At 38.8% G+C, this 21,816-nt stretch overlaps 1 protein-coding gene across 3 annotated transcripts in view; it reads right to left on the bottom strand.

Annotated features, from left to right (window-relative positions):
* Positions 1–7,638: 7,638 nt before the first annotated feature.
* TENT2 (terminal nucleotidyltransferase 2) overlaps positions 7,639–21,816 on the bottom strand; it is a 73,146-nt gene continuing 58,968 nt past the window's right edge. For all 3 annotated transcript variants that reach the window (XM_034773724.1, XM_034773725.1, XM_034773726.1), the window contains 3 exons: positions 16,057–16,148; positions 11,071–11,150; positions 7,639–8,782 (listed from right to left, as the gene is read on the bottom strand). In XM_034773724.1, the coding sequence (XP_034629615.1) occupies positions 8,708–8,782; positions 11,071–11,150; positions 16,057–16,148 (247 nt within the window). In that variant the 3' untranslated portion in view covers positions 7,639–8,707. The remainder of the gene's footprint in view (positions 8,783–11,070; positions 11,151–16,056; positions 16,149–21,816) is intronic.

Raw genomic sequence — 21,816 nt, forward strand, 5'->3', positions numbered from 1 at the left:
CTCCTGACTCAGGGGAGTCTTTAAATAGAAGGCAGGAAAGTTACAACACCAAGTTGCTGTTGCTGCCTAGGTCTTACCACTGGGTCCTAGCACCAGCCTCACCCCAGCACGCTGTGAATAATAAAAGGGACAAACCAGCAATTGCAGCCACTTCTCTGGGCTACTCAAGCCATTCACAAACTCAGCTCATTTTTGCTACTAAGAAGTTTTTGGTAACAGTGTTTTATAGCCAAGCTCACTGGCTAAATGAGCAGAGTTACAAAAAGAAACACAAATCAGGGCTCCAAGTGACCTTCCCCAACCAGAAGAAAGGTAACACATGGACAGTGTGGGGCTATGAGAGTGGGGGAAGCAGATATGTAGAAAGAGTTGAATTGTGTCTCAATATCAGTTATTAAAGGCAAAATAAATGTATATAAATGTTTAACAGGGGGCTCTGGTGTAGAACCCTGCATAAGGGTTCAGAATAAAATGTGTTTTTCTTTAAATTTTTAATAAAGATTAAAATATTAAAAGAATACACAGCCTTAAAAATGAATGTAGTGCTTGTGAAAGGTGTCAGGTGATCCTGGGGTTTCAAGTTTCCTATCCTTACTTCTCGAAATTGGAATACTGAGTTTATGCACCATGTGAGGGGAGCCACTTCAATACCCTTGGTTTGAAAAACGTAAGTATTGTAATTAGGCATTCAGTTTATAAGGTAATGGGAGGCATGACTAGATTTACTGCTGCTACAGTATCTTGAAACAAGTTATGACTTTCCCTTTCCTTCCCATATGGTAACTCTGCTAAATAGTAGTTACTAAAGCCTATAAAGCAGGGGTAGGCAACCTATGGCACGCGTGCCAAAGGCGGCACGCGAGCTGATTTTCAGTGGCACTCACACTGCCTGGGTCCTGGCCACCGATCTGGGGGCACTGCATTTTAATTTAATTTTAAATGAAGCTTCTTAAAGATTTTAAAAACCTGATTTACTTTACAGATAACAATAGTTTAGTTCTATATTATAGACTTATAGAAAGAGACCTTCTAAAAACTTTTAAATGTATTACTGGCACGCGAAACCTTAAATTAGAGTGAATAAATGAAGACTCGGCACACCACTTCTGAAAGTTTGCCGACCCCTGCTATAAAGAAAACAATTCACTAAGATGTGGATGAAGACACAGCTGCAGTTTGACAGCTACTGATACTACGTATTGTTATTGATAAGCAAACTAGCAGACTAACAACATCTGCTTTTCCTCCTCAACAGATGGAAATCAGCCACATTTGCACTGTAATTATTCTCTACTATCATACAAACTGGGCTGCTTTTCACAGGCAAGGAGAAAACTATCTTCAATATTCCTAAATTAGAATTAACCAAAATGAAGTGCTTGTCACAGTTCAGGGCAACTGCACCTGTATTTCCCCATAGTGGTTCAGCGATGGCACCCACCATCAGGCTTCCAGCTCCCCTAGCCATCACCTCTCTTGGGCGGAGACATGGGTTTCACTTCCACCGGGGAATCTCCAGGCTGCACAGTCTCCTGACTGTACTGGGATGTCCCAGTAGGAGACTCTGCCTGCTTACTTTCTCTTCAGAGTCTACCTACAGAGTAATTGCCCACAGTTACAAGTTACCATGCAGCACTTCCTATGCAAGCACATTTTCCCTCTTAAGGTAAAAGCACTACAGAGAAAACATTAAAACAAATAAATAAATAAAATGAACCTACACACATGCTAATAAGCTTACCAGTGATGCCCACAATCTGAACATGGGTTCTGGCAGGAGCAGTCCTTCAAAACCTCACCCAAGGGGTTTCCCTTGTGGTTTCGAGTTCATCACAGCTTTAGCTCAGAACAAGCACCCACTCCAATGGGGCCTCAGTAGGCCAAGTCCTTCAAATCTTCCCTAAGGATTGGGGCTCTGTTGTATTAATTTATATGGTATAAATGGATCAAAGGTGTTAACATCACCCAATCACTGTTCAACATTAAGCAGTGTTAAACAAGGTCCAGGGTTTGATATACAGAGGCCTCAACCTACTTTCTACCTTGGAAAACACACCATTAATTTTTTTTTATTAACGATAAAAATGGAAAAACAGTTAAGGCATTTGAAATGTAAAGTATTACATAAAGCCTTTATTTTAGCAACGTCTCTTGTTCTCTTTTGAGCTGGAGAGTCTTTAGGAGGCAAACTCCCTGGCGTGGCAGTCTCTTAGGTGGTATCAGAGATGGTGATAACTGTCCTTTGGGGGAAAAAGAGAAGTTAGCAGAGATGGGACGAAGCTGCTGCTGCTGATGTTAAAGTTCAATTCTGTTTTTATTCCCGGGGATGTTTGGGATGCAGCTGGAGCTGGTAGAGGTGGCAATGTGATCTGGGTCCCTCTCTCTCTGGCCTGGCCAGGACATGTCCCAGGATCAGGAGGATGACAAAAGGCCGGGGGTGCCAAAATATGGTGGGGGTGGCAGCAGCCATGATGGTGAAGCTCATTCCAGTGGCCCATTTTTCTCCCTATCGTTTCTTTCATTAGCCACCCAGCAAGGGAATGGCGGGCTAGCCCATCCCCTCATTATTTTGTCCACCAATTGGGCCTAGTTTCAGACACACCAATTTTGGATCACTGATTTCGGGCTCCATGTTTTTCTCATTTACCAAGCATGATCTTAAAAGTCTGAGTTACATCAGGAGCCTTTTTTTGGGGGTGGGGGTGGGTGGTGGGGGACTAATTCAATCTGTCTCCCTTTTGTACCATTTCCATCAACATTTGTTATTATAGGTTATTGTGATATTTTATGAAGTTTCTTACGCTTTTTACAGTTCACAATTATGGTAAATCTGTAGGCCTTCCATGATCGAGAGGTTCTGTCCATTTGCTGGATCAGGATATTTATCCAAGAATCCTTTGTCCATTGGTCCCTAAAAAAATCCAGTTTGAACTAGTATATGGAAAACTCCCAAGGCAGTGGCTTCAAAGGGCAGATAACCAGAGGAGTTAAATTAGCATCCCCGTCCTCCTACACCAGATACACGCATTTCCACAACAACACATGCACAGTTGCATTTTTAATGCAACTGACGCAAAAGGTATTAAGCCTAATTCAATAAGGTTTAAATTAATTCAATAAGGTTTGTTCAGGATATAGTCAGTCTGTCACATTGTCATTATATTTATAATGGGGGAACCTCCCTCAACTGAGATTTTGAATACAGAATCCTAAATGAACCAGAATGTTGTTTCTTGATACTTTGAATGAAATAAAATAATTCCATATTTTATTTGGCAATTTAAATAAATTGCAAGTTGTAAATCAATCATCAAGCTCTGGTTGATATCACAAGATTAAGGAAGTCCAGCAGGACTAATTTCTGAATATAAGCCATCTCTCTAAAGCTAAATTACAAACTTGGGTGCCAGAGTCATCTCACCCAAAGTGTTTCCTATGTATAGATAAAGCATTTTTGTTCCCCTTGCCCCAAGCAGTGAGACCTGTTAGGTACATGATGTACAATGCAGTCTCTGCATCACAGATCATTTCTTACACAATTACCTTGATTTAAAGGGACATTAAAGTAGATTATGCCCCAGGTTTGGCCTTGGTCACTGAGATGGAGGATCAGCTGAGTGAAAGATTCTTCAAGTTACTAGAGAACAGTGTTATACCTTCTTCTATAAGAAAAGCTACCCTGGAAGCATCTCTGTAGGTACACAATGCTATGGATAACACAGGTATAGATTCGTTCTTCCACACAGTGAGTGCAGTGTCATTGCTTGCTCCCACCACCACTGATTTAAGTGACCAGAATAGCATTCTCAACTTCGTCCTGTATCTCTCACAAATTGGCTTGTTCTTTAAGTAGACCAAAAAAGATTCTACATATCCCTTTACAGGGTCTTCTTGTAAACACCACACTTAATGGGTAACAAAGAGATTGATTTACGTTAGTACATGCAAACATTAACAAATAAACAGGAATGCGAGAGAACACAACATTAACAAGCATTCAGAGAGTTTAAGGCCACAATGCACGATTAGGTCGTATAGTCTGACCACCTTTATGTCACAGGCCATTACATTTCACCCAGTTACCACTCTGTTGAGCCAAATATCTTGTGTTTGACTAAAGCATATCTTCTAGAAGGCATTCAGTATTCATTAGAAGACATCCAGAGATGGAGAATCCACCACTTCCCTTGGTAGTTTGTTCCAGTGGATAATCACCCTCACTGTTGAAAATGTATTCCTTATTTCTAATTTGACTGTATCTGGCTTCAGCTTCCAACTGTTGGTTCTTGTGATGCTTTTTGCCAGTAGATTAAATAACCCTTCAGTTACTGGTATTTTCTCCCCATGAAGGTACTATATACATAAACAAACCCCAACATTATTACTACCATTAATCCTGCTTCCTGTCAAAGATCTCACTGACTGACAGATTTATCTTCACTAATTTACACCTGCAGTAGTTATTCTTCCAACTGAACTCTAAACTAAAGCAGATCTTTGCCATGCACTCTCACCAACTGCATTCTTGTACTAGTAATGACACTCACGGATCTCTAGTTCTCCTTATAGCTCTTACTCTGGCTTCAGGGCACATATTTCAACTTTTTTTGACTAATTTTACTCAAGTCACCATCTCCCCAGTCTAGGATTTCCAGAACCCAGCTACATACAAAATACCTCATGGAGGATTTACTAGAGCAATTCCTTGCACCATCAGTGTCTTATGTTAATTTAGAGTTCAGCTTTTTCACCCACACCCTGTCCTAATGACCTATTTTGGTCATACATCTAAACTTATTTAATTCTGAGAGCTTGATTTAGATTTATAAAAAAAAATCTAAAATGAGTTCATAATAGTGTTTTGGCTCAACTATGATTATGTTCTCTTTAATCTCACTGACAGCATAAATCAAATAGTAAAAAAGCCAACATCCTACTATACGCAGTTCATGCTGATTCCAATACTGCTGCTATGGAAAGTGAAGCTTTTGCTATCATTCAGTGAAGTCAGGTCACCTGTCCAAATCAGAGTCTTAATTGAAAGTGATATTATTAATTCCTGTGGCACTGGAACACTGAAGAGGGCTCTTGGAAAAGGATATAAAGTGAAACAATCCTACACTTGGCCAATTTCTGGCATAATGTAAACTGAGAAATGGGAAAGACATCAAGCAGCACATCGCTACCGAAACTCACATAGTATTCAAAGCTGTTTCTAAAGCAATGGAAGGGGTCTAAATTAAATCATTCCACTTCATTGCAGTGAGAAACCTCAAAGATGCTTCAGTGTCAGACTATGCACAGTGACAGAAGGAAACATTGGTCCAACATGACAAACCCTTTAACAGTTAGGCCATACCTACACTTACAAGCTTATAGCAGCACAGCTGTACCAATACACAGTAAGAACGCTTGTGTAGCTGCATTATGCCGATGGGAAAGAGCTCTCCCGCCGATATAATAAAACCAGCTCAACGAGTGGCAGTGGCTATGTTGGCGGGAGAGCGTCTCCCACCAACACAGCACTGTGCACACCAGCACTTATGCTGGCAAAATTTACGTCGCCCAGGGGGGTGTTTTTTCACATCCCAAGCAACAAAAGTTTTGCCAACTTAAGTGCTAGTGTAGACATGGCCTTAGTCTGTTACTTAGAGACTTTAGGTCTCTCAGAAAACTGTTATTGCTGCTAATTATAAAGGAGGTGGAATCTGATTACAAATGAGGAACCTTATTTGAGTAAATTGGGGGAGAAAGATCTGAAAAAGTTAATTCATAAACATACTGGTTATTAGTGGACTCCTCACTCTGGATAGATGCCTAAACTAATTGAAGATTTAGCTCATCAAGTCATCTTCAAGCAACTACACAGGGTGAGTGATCCAAACATTCTAAACTAAGTGGAAGATGAGCTCAAAAGTTACACAATACAAACAAAGATTTCTTCAAGAGCTTCCATCCGGTTTCATGAAGTTAATCAAAAACTACAGCACATAATAGTACAAGCTTTACAGCATTCACAAGTTATTCTTCGAATACCTGCTCCTGGTTGGCCAGAGAGAAGGATACTACAATACCTTGATATTTGTTCATTTTTTGAGTTTCCCTTATAAGTTATTCTTCACATTCCTGGGGTACTGCCACCCTCTGTGCTATCACCAGAGAGAACTACTTCAAAATAGTTACTCAGAAGGTATCTTGCTCAGGAGTATGGGAATACTTGCTGGAGGAAAGATGGTAGTGCAGATTTATTCCCACACATTTGAAGGAACTGCCACCTGGACTCATGGATTCCTGGTTACAGGTACAGCTGCTCAAAATTGTTTAAATTTTTTTTTGCAATTTCCCTCACCGCTCTTTTTTTTTTTTTTTTTAAACCATTGAGTTGATGGAATTATTGAGCTTCATAAAGGAAGCTATAAGGGAATTTAAAAAAGGAGACTCTCTATCCTACTAGCAAATTTTAGGCAAAGATGGGGAAATAGTGTGGAATACAAAACAATTATTTAAAGCTTGGAGAATGGTAACAAGGAGAGCTTTCCTTATGCAATACCTATTGCCCTTTCTGCTTTATCTGTTGGGAGAGATGCATACTCCAAGGGCTTGTCTACTGCTTAAATCAATGCAACTTATGTCGTTCAGAAGTGTGAAAAAGCCACCCCCGTGAGCGAAGTAAGTTGCATTGACTTAAAACGGTGTCTACACCGCGCTTTGTTGTCGGGAGATGCTAATTGTTGTTGAGGTAGAGTAGTTACGTCGACAGGAGAGCGCTCTCCTGTCAACGTAGCATGTCTTCACTAGATGCGCTACATCAGCGCAGCTGCAGTGAAGTGTAGTGAAGACAAACCCTGTGAGATAAAGTTTGTGGAAGATTATATATGTAGTTTTGTAGCTTTGACATGCCGCTCACTTGAAATGCATCTGAGATGCTGTCTTGTGTATGCATGTTCCTTTCTAGATCTTCTATTTCCATAAAGTTTTGTACTCTGTAGGCCTAGGAATAGCTAGTGCCTTTTTAAACATTGTATACACACATCTAGAGTCACCAGAGAATCTTTGAATGCTGACATTTTGTGCAACAAGTTTTCATTGTTTTATGAAAAGCCACTTGATCATACTTTTACAACACATTTAAACAGTGAGTGACTCATTCAGACCAGTTTTAACATCTCAAGAAAAGGAAACAAAACCTGATTTGGAATAAAACATTTCAGTTTTATCTGCTTGATTGCCTTTGAACTGCAGATTAGATTAAAGTTATAGAAGGAAATTTGTTTTAAAAAAATTAGATGACAGATTAGAGTGAGATCTGTATAGTAAATGATTTTAGAACAGGCAACTGTTTAATCTTAAACATGAAAGTGTTTTGTAACTTTAAGAATTCTGCAATTGATGAAGCATAAATAAGTTACCTGCAACTTGGAGACATGGACTCAAGAACATGTTAAGAATCCAAATGAACATTTTGAGAAGCCTGTAAGGACTACATTGCACAAAGGTACAAAATTCCAACAGCCACACATACATTTCTGGTTTTGGAAAAGACAATCCTTAGAGGACTTCTCATTCTACACAATCACAGGGAAGTAGAAAACATTTAGAAGAGCTCATGTGAAATCAGAGCAAAATGAAACAGAAAAGTTATCTGTATTTTCCATACATAAACTTTATTCCACTGGACACCATACAAAATATTAAACTTAAGAGGAAAAAAATGAAAATATTAATTTGACATCATCAAGAAGTAACAATTTTAACATATGAATTGGTCTGCAACAACAAATACATGAGAGGCACAAACTGTGCTACAGCAGGTCTAAAAGAAGTTTCACTGGGGTTTTTTTGGAAAAGTTAAAATTTTCAAGATTACTTTTTAAATTTCAATTTACAGCAGCTGACCAATTTACAAATATTTACACAAAATCAAAACAAAAACTTGGCTTATTAGCAGCTTTTCTTTAAGCAGCCATCACTACTACTTTGCATATGGAAAGGAAACATTAAAATAGATATCTGACCTAATCTGTATGAACATTAAGCATTTACATACATTGGTTTACCATGAATTATTTCAACTGTTTTGTAGTAGTTCTGCTGCTCAAAAATTCCAGTTTAGATTATAATTCCTGTGACCTGGAGCATAACAACAACTAGGGTATAATTTCATTTTGATAAATTGTTATTGTTGTTCCATGTAAGAGGGAAATAAAACTTGAAAGTGCCAAGTAGAGCAAAAGTGCATACTGCTTTAAGCAGTTGTAAAGCACAGCCTACTTATTTATCAAGAAACGTGCAATGTGTGCTATGCTTTAAGGATACAGCTGGACTTTTATACATTGCTTAGCTCTTCATTTCTTTATTTCAGTGTTAAGTGTGGTTGAATTAACCATTACACAGTTAAAGGTAACAATTTAATATACTCTGATACTTTCCTTAAAATTAATTTAGTCCTGTGGTCTGAAATTTGGGTCATAATAGTCTCCTATACAAGTCAATGGTGCAAGGATTTTTAGAAAAATCCATCTTTGAATGAATGGTTATATTAACAAATGTCATAATAAAATATGCAATCTTTCTTATAAATATTTCCTTAACAAAAACTTGAAAGAGAAAACACTTCATAAAAAACTATGGGAAAACTGCATCTTGGTTTTGATATTGTTCTTTATATTTCAGCAGACTCCAGTAAGAAGAAGAAGAAAGAAGCCAATTATCTTTTCTGTATAGTTGCTCTTACAGGTAGTATACAGTTCAAGTCTCTCTTGTCTCGTAATCTCTGCCATGACTGAGGAAAAAAAGTTACAAAGTTTTTAAAAAGCTATTTTCTTCTATATCACCACCTCCTTTAATACTGAAAGAGGTAAACCCCACACAGATCATAGAATCATAGAATATCAGAGTTGGAAGGGACCTCAAGAGGTCATCTAGTCCAACCCCCTGCTCAAAGCAGGACCAATTCCCAGCTAAATCATCCCAGCCAGGGCTTTGTCAAGCCGGGCCTTAAAAACCTCCAAGGAAGGAGACTCCACCACCTCCCTAGGTAACGCATTCCAGTGTTTCACCACCCTCCTAGTGAAATAGTTTTTCCTGATCCACAAAGTTTTAAACAGTTTTGTTTTCCTCACAAATTTATGAACAGCATCAGGTACTTATTTCTTTAAAAAGATTGCTTACAGTAAGAGGGAATCTGTAGTAAGCCAGACAAAATAGCGTGCACTGTTGAGAACAAGGGCTAGTCTACGCTAGAAGTGCTACATCGCCACTGTAGCGTGTCTGGTGAAGACGCTCTAGGACAACAGGAGAGAGCTCTCCCGAGCGTAAGAAATCCACCTCTGTGAGAGGTGGTAGCTATGTTGATGGGAGAAGCTTTCCTGTTGACAGAGCACTGTCCATACTGGTGCTTAGATTGGAGTAACTTACGTTGCTCAGGGGGACTTATTCACATCCCTAAGCGACATAAATTACACCAAAATAAGTGGTAGTGTAGACCTGAACTAAATAAGTATATTTTCAGGAGACAAAGACAACTTGTGAAGGTGGGGGTATTAATATATTTTAAAAGAACTAAGTTTCTTATAATGTTCTGGCTTAAAAATGGTTAAGTACCTTGACATTTCTGATTTTGGAGACATAGGCTAAATATCTGAGGAGATATCCCTTGCTACTTCTAAAAAAGAAGGATGTGTCCTTGAAATTGGTGACTTAAATTATATTATCTCTATTTCTGTCCTGGGTTACAGGAGTAGAGTAAGGGATAAGGTCTTTAAGGCCCTGATTTGGCAACTGACTTTATACAGGCAAACCTTGTGCCAGTGTAGTCAGTGCCTTTCAAGTAAACATTTCACAGGAACAATGGGCTGGAGCGATTGATTAACTATCCTCTTTATAAACAGCCCTTAGTCTTCAGATATGTTATCAGGGCCTCTCCTCGGGTCTTCTTTTTGCAAGACTAAACACACTCATTTTTAAAACTTTCCTCATACATCAGGTTATCTTTTTAAGATCTTTCATCCTATTTGCTGCCTTCCTCAGAGAACATAAAATACCTATGAAATGTGACAATATTTTAAAAAACAAAATATTTTACTAGTGTTTGTGACACAGAAAGATATTCAATTTTAAAGGACTAATTCTGCTTGTTTCTTGCATTAGAAAAATCTGATCTTCACTTCCTTCTCTTTGTTGGAGAAACATGAACAGTGATACCTGCTGTGAAAAATCTCAATGAACCCACAGTACAAGTGCAGCTATAGGTACTTAATTCCAAACAGATATCTCACATACAACGCAAACTCTATGATGGGGAATGGGGGCAGGAGACAGAAAGTGGTCAGAATTTGCAGATTAAGCCCTCTAAGGCCCAAATCTTACATTCCAAGTAAAATCACCATCTCTCCCTCAGCTGGAAATAGGGAAAGTTGCAGGTCAGATAACAGTCATGTCTCACTACAGTTAATGTTCTCCTAAGATTGTGTCAATGAGCCCTTCTTGCTGAAGAAGGGTGTACCTGATATTTAAAGTGTGTACAAAGAGCAGAAAAACAATTTGTAAATTACTAGAGGCCATATTTACCCATAATAGAAGGAACAGTAAAGACAAACTATTTTTTGTTTGTTTTTGTTCTATAGGTCCCTTTCAGATTTCCATAAGACACACTATTGAATTCAGGATAAGTTGAAAGCGTTCTACCCCCAAAACATTAATAAGAAAGTCAGGCTGAGACTTTCAAAGCTGACTAAGGGATCTGGATGCCCAATTCTCATTACGATTTATCTCTGCCTTGGAGTCCTGAATTAAGAAATTTTAATTTTAGGTACCCACTTCAGCGTTAGCCCTGCCCTTGCGCACGCACGCGCACACACCCCAAAACAAAACATTCTTACTTCATATTTCTCTCCTTCTACATATATTGGGATGAATTCCTATTACGCAGATTCTGAAGTGTAAGGCAAACATACCTCAGGCCACCACTGTAGTACACAAATCCACTGACCCTCTCTGTTTTCATTTTTTATTCCAGAAACTTTCTTGCAGACAAGAGGGCTACAAGAATTAATGTGATGTATTTTTTACCTTTAGAAATTCATCCTTGATAATGTCAAACTTCTGCTTTTCATGTACAGCCCTAGCTGTGTTTGTTCCATCAAAAGGCTCTGCAAGGTTAAATGTAAAATTTAAGTGTTAAAAAACCAACCTTTGCTTTATCTTCACCTAGTAAACTACTGTGAGAGAAGCAGAGGATGAGTCAACATATTGTCACTTTCTATGAAGGCTTTTAGCAACTGGCTGCATTTTCCCTTTCTGACATGTACTGTGCAGGTAACTCTCATACCGTAAAAACACAACACTAATATTCTGCAGTTGCAGTAGAGATTGTTGGAGTATTACTCTTTTAAATCTAGATAGATGGCATTGTCAGCAGGAGTATTAATACAGGTCTTCTACCACGTGCTTTCGTGCACTGTACAAGTATTTCAAGTATTATAAAAGTCAGCAGTCTATTCAAAGTCTCAGAACAAGGAATAAAGCAGCCACATCCTTAACGAATGCCTTTTGTCAGTTCATAGACCATATATTTCTATCCCATTTTAAATATTGTTAAATATTCTAAATAAGGAAGGTCCTGTTACAATCAATAGTGTGTATTATACATCTAAATATGACTGTGCAACTGTTCTGAAAGGTCCATGTGCAACAATGTACTTATATCAGATCTACAAGCAACTACTTTATCTTATTATACAGTATCTTTTGAGACAAAATTATACAGACTGAAGTGGTAAAATATGTTATTTTCCTTATACCTGAATATATAAAAACCAAAAGCCCTGTAAAATATTTAAGAAAACCCATCTTTCAAAAAATCTCCATTCTTCCTACTATTTTTGTCTTTTTCCAGTTAGCAATGTATAGTTTTTCTCATTTGCTTCTAATGGACTAGAAACCAACACGACTCTGGCCTATTATTTGTCATCCGCATAATCAATATCAGTATAGTATTCATAAATTTGTACTCCCCTCTGCAGTAGAGCAAATATACCATAGGGTTACCATGCACAGGCCGCCTTTCAATTTCATTGCAAAACAGCTTTTAAGAATCCAGTCTTTTTACACTTTTCCAAAGGACAGTTTAAGTACACTATGGTGTATTTCAAGGGTCAGCAACCTTTCAGAAGTGGTGTGCCGAGTCTTCATTTATTCACTCTAATTTAAGGTTTTGCGTGCCAATAATACATTTTAACATTTTTAGAAGGTCTCTTTCTACAAGTCTATAATATATAACTAAACTTTTGTTGTATGTAAAGTAAATAAGGTTTTTAAAATTTTTAAGAAGCTTCATTTAAAATTAAATTAAAATGCGGAGCCCCCTGGACCAGTGGCCAGGACCCAGGCAGTGTGAGTGCCACTAAAAATCAGCTTGCGTGCTGCCTTTGGCACGTGTGCCATAGGTTGCCTACCCCTGGTGTATTTCATACTTGTAAAGGTACAATAGCCAATGACCGAGCCCTGAGGCAAAATACAGTCCTAGCTAGATTAGTCTCCTTTTAATATGTCACATTCTGGGTCGTAAACTAACTTTATTTTTAATGGTTTAGGAATCCTTTTAATTTTAGTGGATGTGAGCATAAGTGTTTTATGAAATACATTAATACATAAGATGTGCTGGAAAAAAAACAAAACAAAACTATAAACATCCATGTATAAATTGAGCACAATATTGGTCACAGTTTTGTATTTCTCATATGCATTTTTAATTACAGTAGCAATGATGCAGCTGTGATTTTCCAAAGTATTCATTTATGGCCTGTTTTTACAATCCTTATTCAAGAAAAGCAGCGTGGCAGGGTGGACCAGGTCCAGAGGCCCCTGCTGGAGGCCTCGCAGTCCTGCCTCACCCCACCCCAAAAAAGAGCAAAGGAGTAGTCCTCCAGACAGCCTAGAGCAGCTGCAGGGGAAGCAACCAATCAGAGGGGCTGCTGGAGCAGCCAATCAGGGTCCATATAAAAAAAAAGCAGTCAGTTGTTGCCTGGAGCTGAAAGAGGGAGGACTGGGTTCCTGGTTGGCTGGAAGAGCAGCAAAACCACAGACAACTCAGTGTGGGCAGGTGTGAGTCCAGGGAGGGCTGCCGAAGACCAGGGGAGCTAAGAAGGAGCTCCTGGCAGGCTGCAGGGACCAAGGGAGGACTGAGCCCAGAACCTAGCCACACCAAGCGAGGGTACCGCGATGGGCCCTGTTGGACTGTTATAGCGGGCAGTTTCTCTGGGTAGGATGCCTTGGCGAAAGGTAAAGACTGTATATCCCGGAAGGGGTTTGTTTGTTCTTTTCCACCTACAGTGTGTGAGATTCAGCCAGAGGGCTGAGTCATTGAAGACCTGCCGATGAAGCCATCGACCAAAGGGTGGGTGGGAGGGGTGAATGCTTGCGAGAGGTGGGTGCCACTCCATTCCAAGAACTGAGAAACGGCATGCTCACACTCGACCAGAAGGGGACGCTCGCAAGAGGTGAGAGCACCAGATTACAAGCTCCCATTTAACTCACGGGGATTTTGCCAGTATAGGGACTATAAAACTGGGACCTTTCATTAGCAAAGCCATCCAAATTACACTCCAAATTTAAAGGAACTTCAGTACTCGTAATTCACCAGCATAATGGGCTGACTGGTTTTGTTTGGCATGCTTCTAGAATTTTTTTTCCTTCCTAAAAATATGTTTTAATATTTAACTGGGTACTTACTAGCAGATTTTACTTTACAATGCGACATGCCTTTATACTGGATCAGAATATTGGCGATCTGATCCACAAGATGTTCAGCATTCTAAAATCTAGACACAGAATTTGACACAGTGACCTGTTACTACAGTGAAATGCAAATGCTGATTATATGCTATGTGAAGTAGCATAGTATTTCCTTTATTTGTCTGAAATTTGATGCTGAATGATTCTGTAATATTAGTTAGGAGCCTCCAGGCATTCCATACTGCACCCAACATCATAAAGACTTTAAACAACAAGTGAGGGGCTGCAAAGCCTTCCCAAAGTTGTCAGGAAACTGTCCCAGTGCAGACTCAAACCTTTCCCATGCTATGCTAATAAATGACAATAAAAAATTGTATTCTATTCTCCTGTCAAAAGAAAAACACTTGCATTGGAAGAGTGGACAAGAAGAATTTTGCACGACTATGTATGCAACATTTTAATTAAAATAAATCAACTGTTAAGTGTCCCTCAATTTTTTCTAAATGTCAGGAAGTTTTCAAAGGAAAACTCCAGTATAATGTAAATTTTACTCACTAATCAGAAAAATAATTCATTAAAAATGAATGTCAAATATAAAATAATCAAATTGCCATCCTGACAATTTGATGATTCAGAAGAGGACTAAAAGTATCATCTTTCCATTAGGAAACATTAGAATCCAGAATGTTTCAAGCGTAGTGGCAAGGCAGGTTTGTAGAATTTTTTTTCAAAAACAGTTCAAATGCACTGCTGTGTTAAGGGCTTATGGAAATGAGACTAATACTGGCCTGAATCAGGTACAGTGCAGACAGCTACTGTGCGAGCGTCTCTAAAAACATGTGCAGTCCAGTCACTCACAGGAGCTACAACGGGATGGAACATGCTTGGGGATGGCATGGCATACGTGCAGTTAGGTCAGCACTAAGGGCCATGAGGGGCTAAAGCATTCCCAGTGTGGATGGAATCAGTCAGAGCCGGCTCCAGGTTTTTTGCTGCCCCAAGCAAAAAGGGCCAGAGTGCCGCCCCTTGAAAAGTGCCACCCCAAGCTCATGCTTAGGGACGCTGGTGCCTAGAGCTGGCCCTGGAATCAATGATTTAAGCTATTAAACTAAGACCTCGCCACTGAGCATGAGCGAACTGAGATTTTTCAAAGGCTTATAACTTGGCCCAATTTGGGCCGATTTTCACAGGAATAGCAAGAGACGCCCTTGACACAAAGGACCCCCCACTCCCCATCACCACCAAATTCTGACTCCCTGCTCCAAAGCATGGAGGTGCTAGATCTTCTCAAAGAAAAGTTTGCCAGAATTTTAACATTGCAAAACAATGTATTTTTCTCTAGCCTTGTTCTTGGAAATGGCTGGACCATTATGGCTGAAACACTCTAAAAAAATTCAGCCTGAGGCAGACGGACAATCAGAATAGAAAATTTGAATTTGACAAATTTATTAGCAACTGAAAAAAGGATCAGTGTGACAGAGCGTACAAATCCCACACTGGACCCAGGGAGTCCTGCCCCTCCCAACCTGCAGAGCCTGCTCCAAAAGGAGAGGAATCTTAAAAGGGAGTAACTCAGCTCAAAAGGGGGAAGACGATAGAACCAGCCGCGGGGCTCCAGAATAAGGGCACTGAAGCCTCCAGTGAGTCAGATATTGTTGTCTCTCACAGGCCCTGGTTCAGAGTCCAGTTGAGAGGGAGGCAAGGCCCAGGCTCCCCTACCAAATGTCTTTGTTGCAGCATGGGCCAAAGCCTCACCTCACTCTAGTAAGGAGAGGGTAGGACAGCGAAAACCTTGAGGTGAAGCTAGGCCACATAACAAGCGTTAGGAACTGGACTGAAAGCCCTTCCCATCGGGAGGTGTGAGACTGGAAACTGGGTGTGCTATCCACTAGTCCACCTGACCCTCTGAGGACATATTAAAGTATCAGGCACCCTTAACACTAGGCAACAGTATCAGCTCTGCCTGTAACACATGTACTGTAAGTGAAGGATAAACTGGGAGCAGTCACCGCATAAAAAAGCATGTGAAGTGAAGCAGGAGGTATTGTATGACAATGGTTTAAAAAAAAATCACTCAAAGGAGAGAAGCCAACAAATATTTCCACTTTAGTCACACAGGACTTTGCTACATAGTTGTAAAACCGTAATCTAACTTTTCCACTGAAATGTCATATAATATATTACGTATCTGCATGTATTATTGAAAATGCCTGAAATAAGAGATAACCAAAGCCTATAAGTGACAGGCTAAGTTAAATGAACGCTATCAAGGAACTAAATATATGAAACTGAAAACACAAAAATTGCAGCTTCACTCTTTACCTTCTACACAAATGAATTTGTTTCTCCATTCAATGCCATCAGGTCTTGGAATGGCTCTGGCTTCACGAATTGAAATCATTTGGTGGCTCCAGCTAGAGGAAAGGAAAACAATTTGCAGACACTTTTAACACAGATTGCTTTTTGAACCATCAGTATATGGTTACATATAAAATAGGTAAAGTGTTCATACAGAGTTATGACTTAGGAATTTCAAAGGATAGTAGTTTGAAGCAGCAATTTTTTTTAGCGTTTTTAGGCAGGGCTGTTCTAGCCATAGACAAACTAGGCCATTGCCTGGGGCAGCCAGGCCAAACTTGAGTAGCACTGCAACTCTGTACACCAGGTTGCAATGCCACTCACTCAGATTTGGCTGGCTGCAGCCCGCTCTCTTGATGGAGAGGCAGCCAGATCACATCTGAGTGAACAGTGTTGTGACCTAGTGCTTAGCTCCCACTCCACTGAACCATCAGAAGGCTCACCACCCTCAGCCCAGAAAGTCGACTGCAGGGTGCCCCTCCCCTACTTGAGAACCTCTGTTGTAGGGGGTAGGAGTGGAGTGGCACACTAAAATTTTGCCTAGGGTGGCAGACTGTCTTGAGCAGCCTGTTTCTAGGCAGAAAATAATGCAGATTAGTCTTCATGGCAATTAACCAGTTTGCAGAATGAGAACCATGAGGGGGAGACAAGAGGTAAAATTTTCATATACACACATTAAAATAAATTATGAAAACATTTCAGCAATACAGAACACCACAGACCGCAATGGACATTATAACTTGGTGGTGAATTTTTTTTTTTTTTAAGAAAGTAATCCCTTTACAGTTCAACATGCTGTTTTAATTTAAAAATACAATTAGAACTTGACACACTTAAAATTCTAATTAAAACAAGCCAAGCTGATCAGTGTAGGTTGAGAAGTAGGGGGAAGGGCAAGGTAATAAATCAGGTCCAGCTGTGGCTACATAGTTGGTGCCATTAAAAATGTCCAACATTTAATCATAATATACAGTACAGTAGTTTACTCTCAGATTGGTGAAATTCACACCTGTGCAGAGAGCCTGCACAAAGCCTACAGGCAAGGTAAGGATATTAGAGAACCTTTACACTTTTTCTCTCTGAACCTTTTGATTGTTTAAAATTGTACATCAATGAAGCCATGACAACTTAAATCAACTGAGAATCTTCTCCCATAGCTTTACATATTTAAAGTATTTTTTACAAACTAGTTCTTATTCAAGACTTCAGACTAGACACCTGAAAAGTTTCACCTTATGAAGTTCAGCCATTTGAGTTAAGTGCACATACACCTTTACAGCAGAAAATATATTTTCACTCTTCCATAACTCAAAAAAAATATATATGTTTAACAGTTTGTTGAAATTTCCCATGGGGTTACAGGACAAATTGCTTAATGTACAATTTAGCTGAAATATTTCAAACAATTTATCCACACATTTTAACGTATTTAAATCTCTCTTGACTGGACTGTTCCTATGCAATAACAAAAGTATAAATGGTAAATATGTCTAGCATTCAAGGCCAGCAAAAACTTTAGCTCTTATCCACACCACCACTCTAGTATGTCCTTGCGTCTCCCACTAATTTTCACAAATTAGGGAACATTTATCAGTATAATATGAAGTATTGTAACTAAATACTGTAATGCCCATGTCAAATGAACAATGTAGATTTACTAATTCATTAATCATGTAGGTAGGTTCAGAAAGGGCTTCAGGCATAGAGTGCTACTTGGAAGGATGCATAGTGACCACAGTATCATTAGCAAGGTTCCACTGCAGTTCTAGAAAATATGGGTCATGGAGGAAAGAGTAATATTAGACACCATCATTTAGCTCTCACCCCAGCATGTCTATAAGCTTATCTTAAACAAGCTAAAGGGAAGAGTTATGTAACAGAATATCTAAACTGAGCAGATCACAGCAGGCAGTAAAGCCACTTTGGTGCACAATGAACATGATAAACATTCCCCCCCACCCCACCTTACAAATTATTGAGGTTCTACCTGGCTTCAAGATAAGCAGTTGCAGCTACAGAAAAAAAATGTATATTTTATTGCAGAAAAATCTAAATATTATAAGCTGTTCTATACTAAAAGTGTTTGGGAACAACAAAGTAGCATTTCTAGTTGTTTAAATCATATTTTGCACTTCACCGAATCATGACAGTAACTACCTTTACTTGATATCCTCACTTACCATTCATTAACATTGTATTCCTACTAAAATTAGAGTCTGAATTAGAATTGAACTATTCACAGCAAGTGATTTATTTACTGACGTTAGACTTTTTGGTTTGTAAAGAATGTTTACAAGTTTTCTTGCTATTTGTAGTTGCTCAAAGAACATTTTATGCAAATATATTTCAACCTATGAGTTTAAAATACGCTCTTTGTTCAACTATTTCATCAGCTATTTCTGGTGTCACTGATCATATGATGTTTTACTCTCTGAGCAGCAGACAAACATTTCAAGGAAAAAACCTCAAAGATTTCCAGACAGCCAGGCAAACGCTTCTGGTATAATCTTTTGTACCAACGCATTACGCATTCTTGTGGGCAAAAAAAAAAAAAAAGTTACTTACACAAATGTTCAAAGAAAATGAACAAATACATTGTGAATACATTCAAAAGCAATTAACTGTTAATCTAAATCAATGTTCATGATTGCAATTATCTTCCCAGTTGTATTCCGAATTGATGAACATAGCTGTGAAGTACTCAACTTGTTATATACTTTGCTCTTCCTCACATTCCAAAAATGGAGAGAAACCACATGACCAATCCATACTTATTTTGTCATCTCTAACCGAATACAGCTTATTCATAGGTTGACCTTAAACCCATAGCCCAACATCAATTATGTAACTCAAAAACACTTGCTATAAAAATCAGCACCCCTAACACCTCCAAGGACATTTTAGAATCTATTTTTCCTCAGTAGGGAATATATAGTTTCAAGTAATATGCCTTCATTATATAGTTTTTGATTTAAAATTCTAATTCAGAAGAATGAATTCTGAAAGTAAAACATTTTCACTTTTCAATAAATAGGTAAGATTTAAAAATAAGACCATCTTTCATCATGCCTTTATTTAGTCTCCAATTCTACAGCAAAATCCACTGGATATAAGCAAGGCATTTATCAAATCAGTCCTTGCTTTGTTAAAGAGTGTTTGCCAAGTAAAAACCTGCTGCCTTCACTCAGAGCTGCTGTGTGAAATCAGACACGAGGCTCATAAGAGGGTCTGGTAAACAGAGAGGAGTTTCAGTAGATTATTTTCTTTTGAATACACTTCCAGACTACTTTGCACTGTGCATTAGACTTTGATATACTGAAAGTGCAGCTTTGATAATTTGGAATAAAAAATTATGTTCTTTGAAGAGATCCCATTTACTTATTAAAAGTTTACACACTCAAAAAAACATTTAAAAGCACATCTTCAGCAAGTTGAATTATGTACAAAACATTATGAGAGTGAAATTTAATCAATCGCAAACCAGTGTATGAGAATCAAATTGTGTATTGTTTGCCAATATCGCTTCATAACAAGTTTATTTGAGATTTTCCATGTGTGGTGCTTCTGGGACAATCTCCAAGTCACAATTCCACATCTTATCTTCCCCTTGATTATTTTATTTATAATTTGTATTACAGTGGTGCCTAGAGGCCCCAACTGAGACTGGGGTCTCATTGTGCTAGGCACTGTACAAACACATTTTAATTGACAGCCTCTGCTTGAAAGAGTTAACAGTGTAAATAGACAAGACAGACAAATAGTGACAGGGGAAAAAGGCATAACAAGGTGAAGTGACTTGCCCAGGATCACACAGCAGGACAATGGTGTAGGTGCGAATAGAACCCAGCTTTGAGTTCCAGCCCAGTGCCCTACCTATTGGACCACACTACCTTTGTCATAAGAATTACTTAATTCTACCCGATATGATGTATATTAATTTAATTTTAAAATCTACTGTCTTCATTTAGAAATGATCTCTCAAACTGATCACCAAATAATATTACATTCTTCTCCCCCCACCAAAACCCCTGTGACAGCTGACCAATTAAGCACTCAAGCCAGGTAACAACAGCATTGAGGACACAGATGAAACTTTAATTATGTCCCATTGTGAATATCCATTATGATACAGTCTTCAATTATATGGTCATACTACTTCTAAATTGAACATTTTCCTCTATAACACCTATATTGTGTGTTGCATCTTGTAGTATTATGTATTACTCTGTATAGGCCAGAAGCTATGAAAGCTACTTATATGATTTCTACATACAAATCATAATTATTCTTTAATCTGTACTATGTTGTATAATAGGTCAATAGTGAAAATTCACTGGAATACATAGGCTGCCTCAGTGTGAACTAAGTGCATAGTTAACTACCTCATTCTCTGAAACGCAACTAAGTTGGGAATGGACGACAGGGGATGGATCACTTAATGATTACCTATTCTGTTCATCCCCTCTGAGGCATTGACCACTGTTGGAAGACAGGACACTGGGCTAGATGGATCTTTGGTCTGATCCAGTATGGCCATTCTTAAGGAAGGCTCTTCTGCTTGTTGAAAAGTAGTATCGTATAGTGCATGCTGCTGATTAAATTATTCAATTATATAGAGAACTGAAAGATCATTAGAGGTATTGGAGCTTTACAGTAATGAAAACAGCGTTAAGTATGTAAGTATGAAAAAATATAACAAGAATCTATATGCTGCAAAAGAGTTTGATATACTGTAGAACATTTGTCTTTTTTTATATGAATGCTCAACCATACAATATTCAAGTTCTCTTAACGTGAAAATTTTTTTTAATAAAAACTCCCAGGTTTCATTATTTTCTTTTAAAGGAAAATATTCCAGAATGGTATCACAATGTGCTCTATTTTGGAAAACTGAGCACTGAAATAATTCATGCTCTTCTTGAAATCTTGTACTCTCAGTTTCCATGACTGTCCTCTCCTCGTTCTTCTCCTATCTCTAATTGCTCATTCAGTGTGTCCTTCGGAAGATTCTTAATGTGGGGTTCTACAGGGCTCTGTTGTTGGTCCCCTTCTCTTCTACCACTATACCTTAACTCTGGGTAATCTCATTCGCAAACACAAATTCAACTACCATCTCCATACTAAAACTCACCGATCTACCTCTCTACTCCAGACCTCTCCTTCTACCCAAATTAAAATCTTGGCCTGTCTCTCTGACATCTCTTAATGGATGTCTGCCATCACCTCAAACTCAACATGACTAAAACATAACTCTTAAACTCTACTACCTCCTCTCTCAATCACTAGGGACCACACCACCATCCTGCCTGTCACTCAGGCCAGTAACCTGGTCATAGTCTTCAACTCAGGCCTCTCTCTCTAGGTTCTCACATCCATGTCTAAATCTTGTGGATTCTTTCTGCATCACACCTTCCCTATCTATCCACATAGCTAAAACCTCATCTACACTCTTCTCTCACGTCTCCGCTACTACAACATCCTTCTCTCTGGCCTTGACAAATGAAATCTTGCGCTATTCATATCCATTCCAAATGCTGCTGTAAAAATCATCTTTCTAGTTCATCATTATGGCTGTCACCCCGTTCTTTGAATCTCGCCACTGGCTCCCCCTTCTTTATTGCACCAAACATAAGCTATGTTTTCATTTTCAAAGCCCTTCATGGCCTCTCTCTACCCTACCCATTATCTTACAATTTACTGTTATGATGTCAACTCCTTTCTCCA

This window comes from Trachemys scripta, chromosome 6, assembly GCF_013100865.1.
Source record: "Trachemys scripta elegans isolate TJP31775 chromosome 6, CAS_Tse_1.0, whole genome shotgun sequence".
Lineage (NCBI taxonomy): Eukaryota > Metazoa > Chordata > Testudines > Emydidae > Trachemys > Trachemys scripta.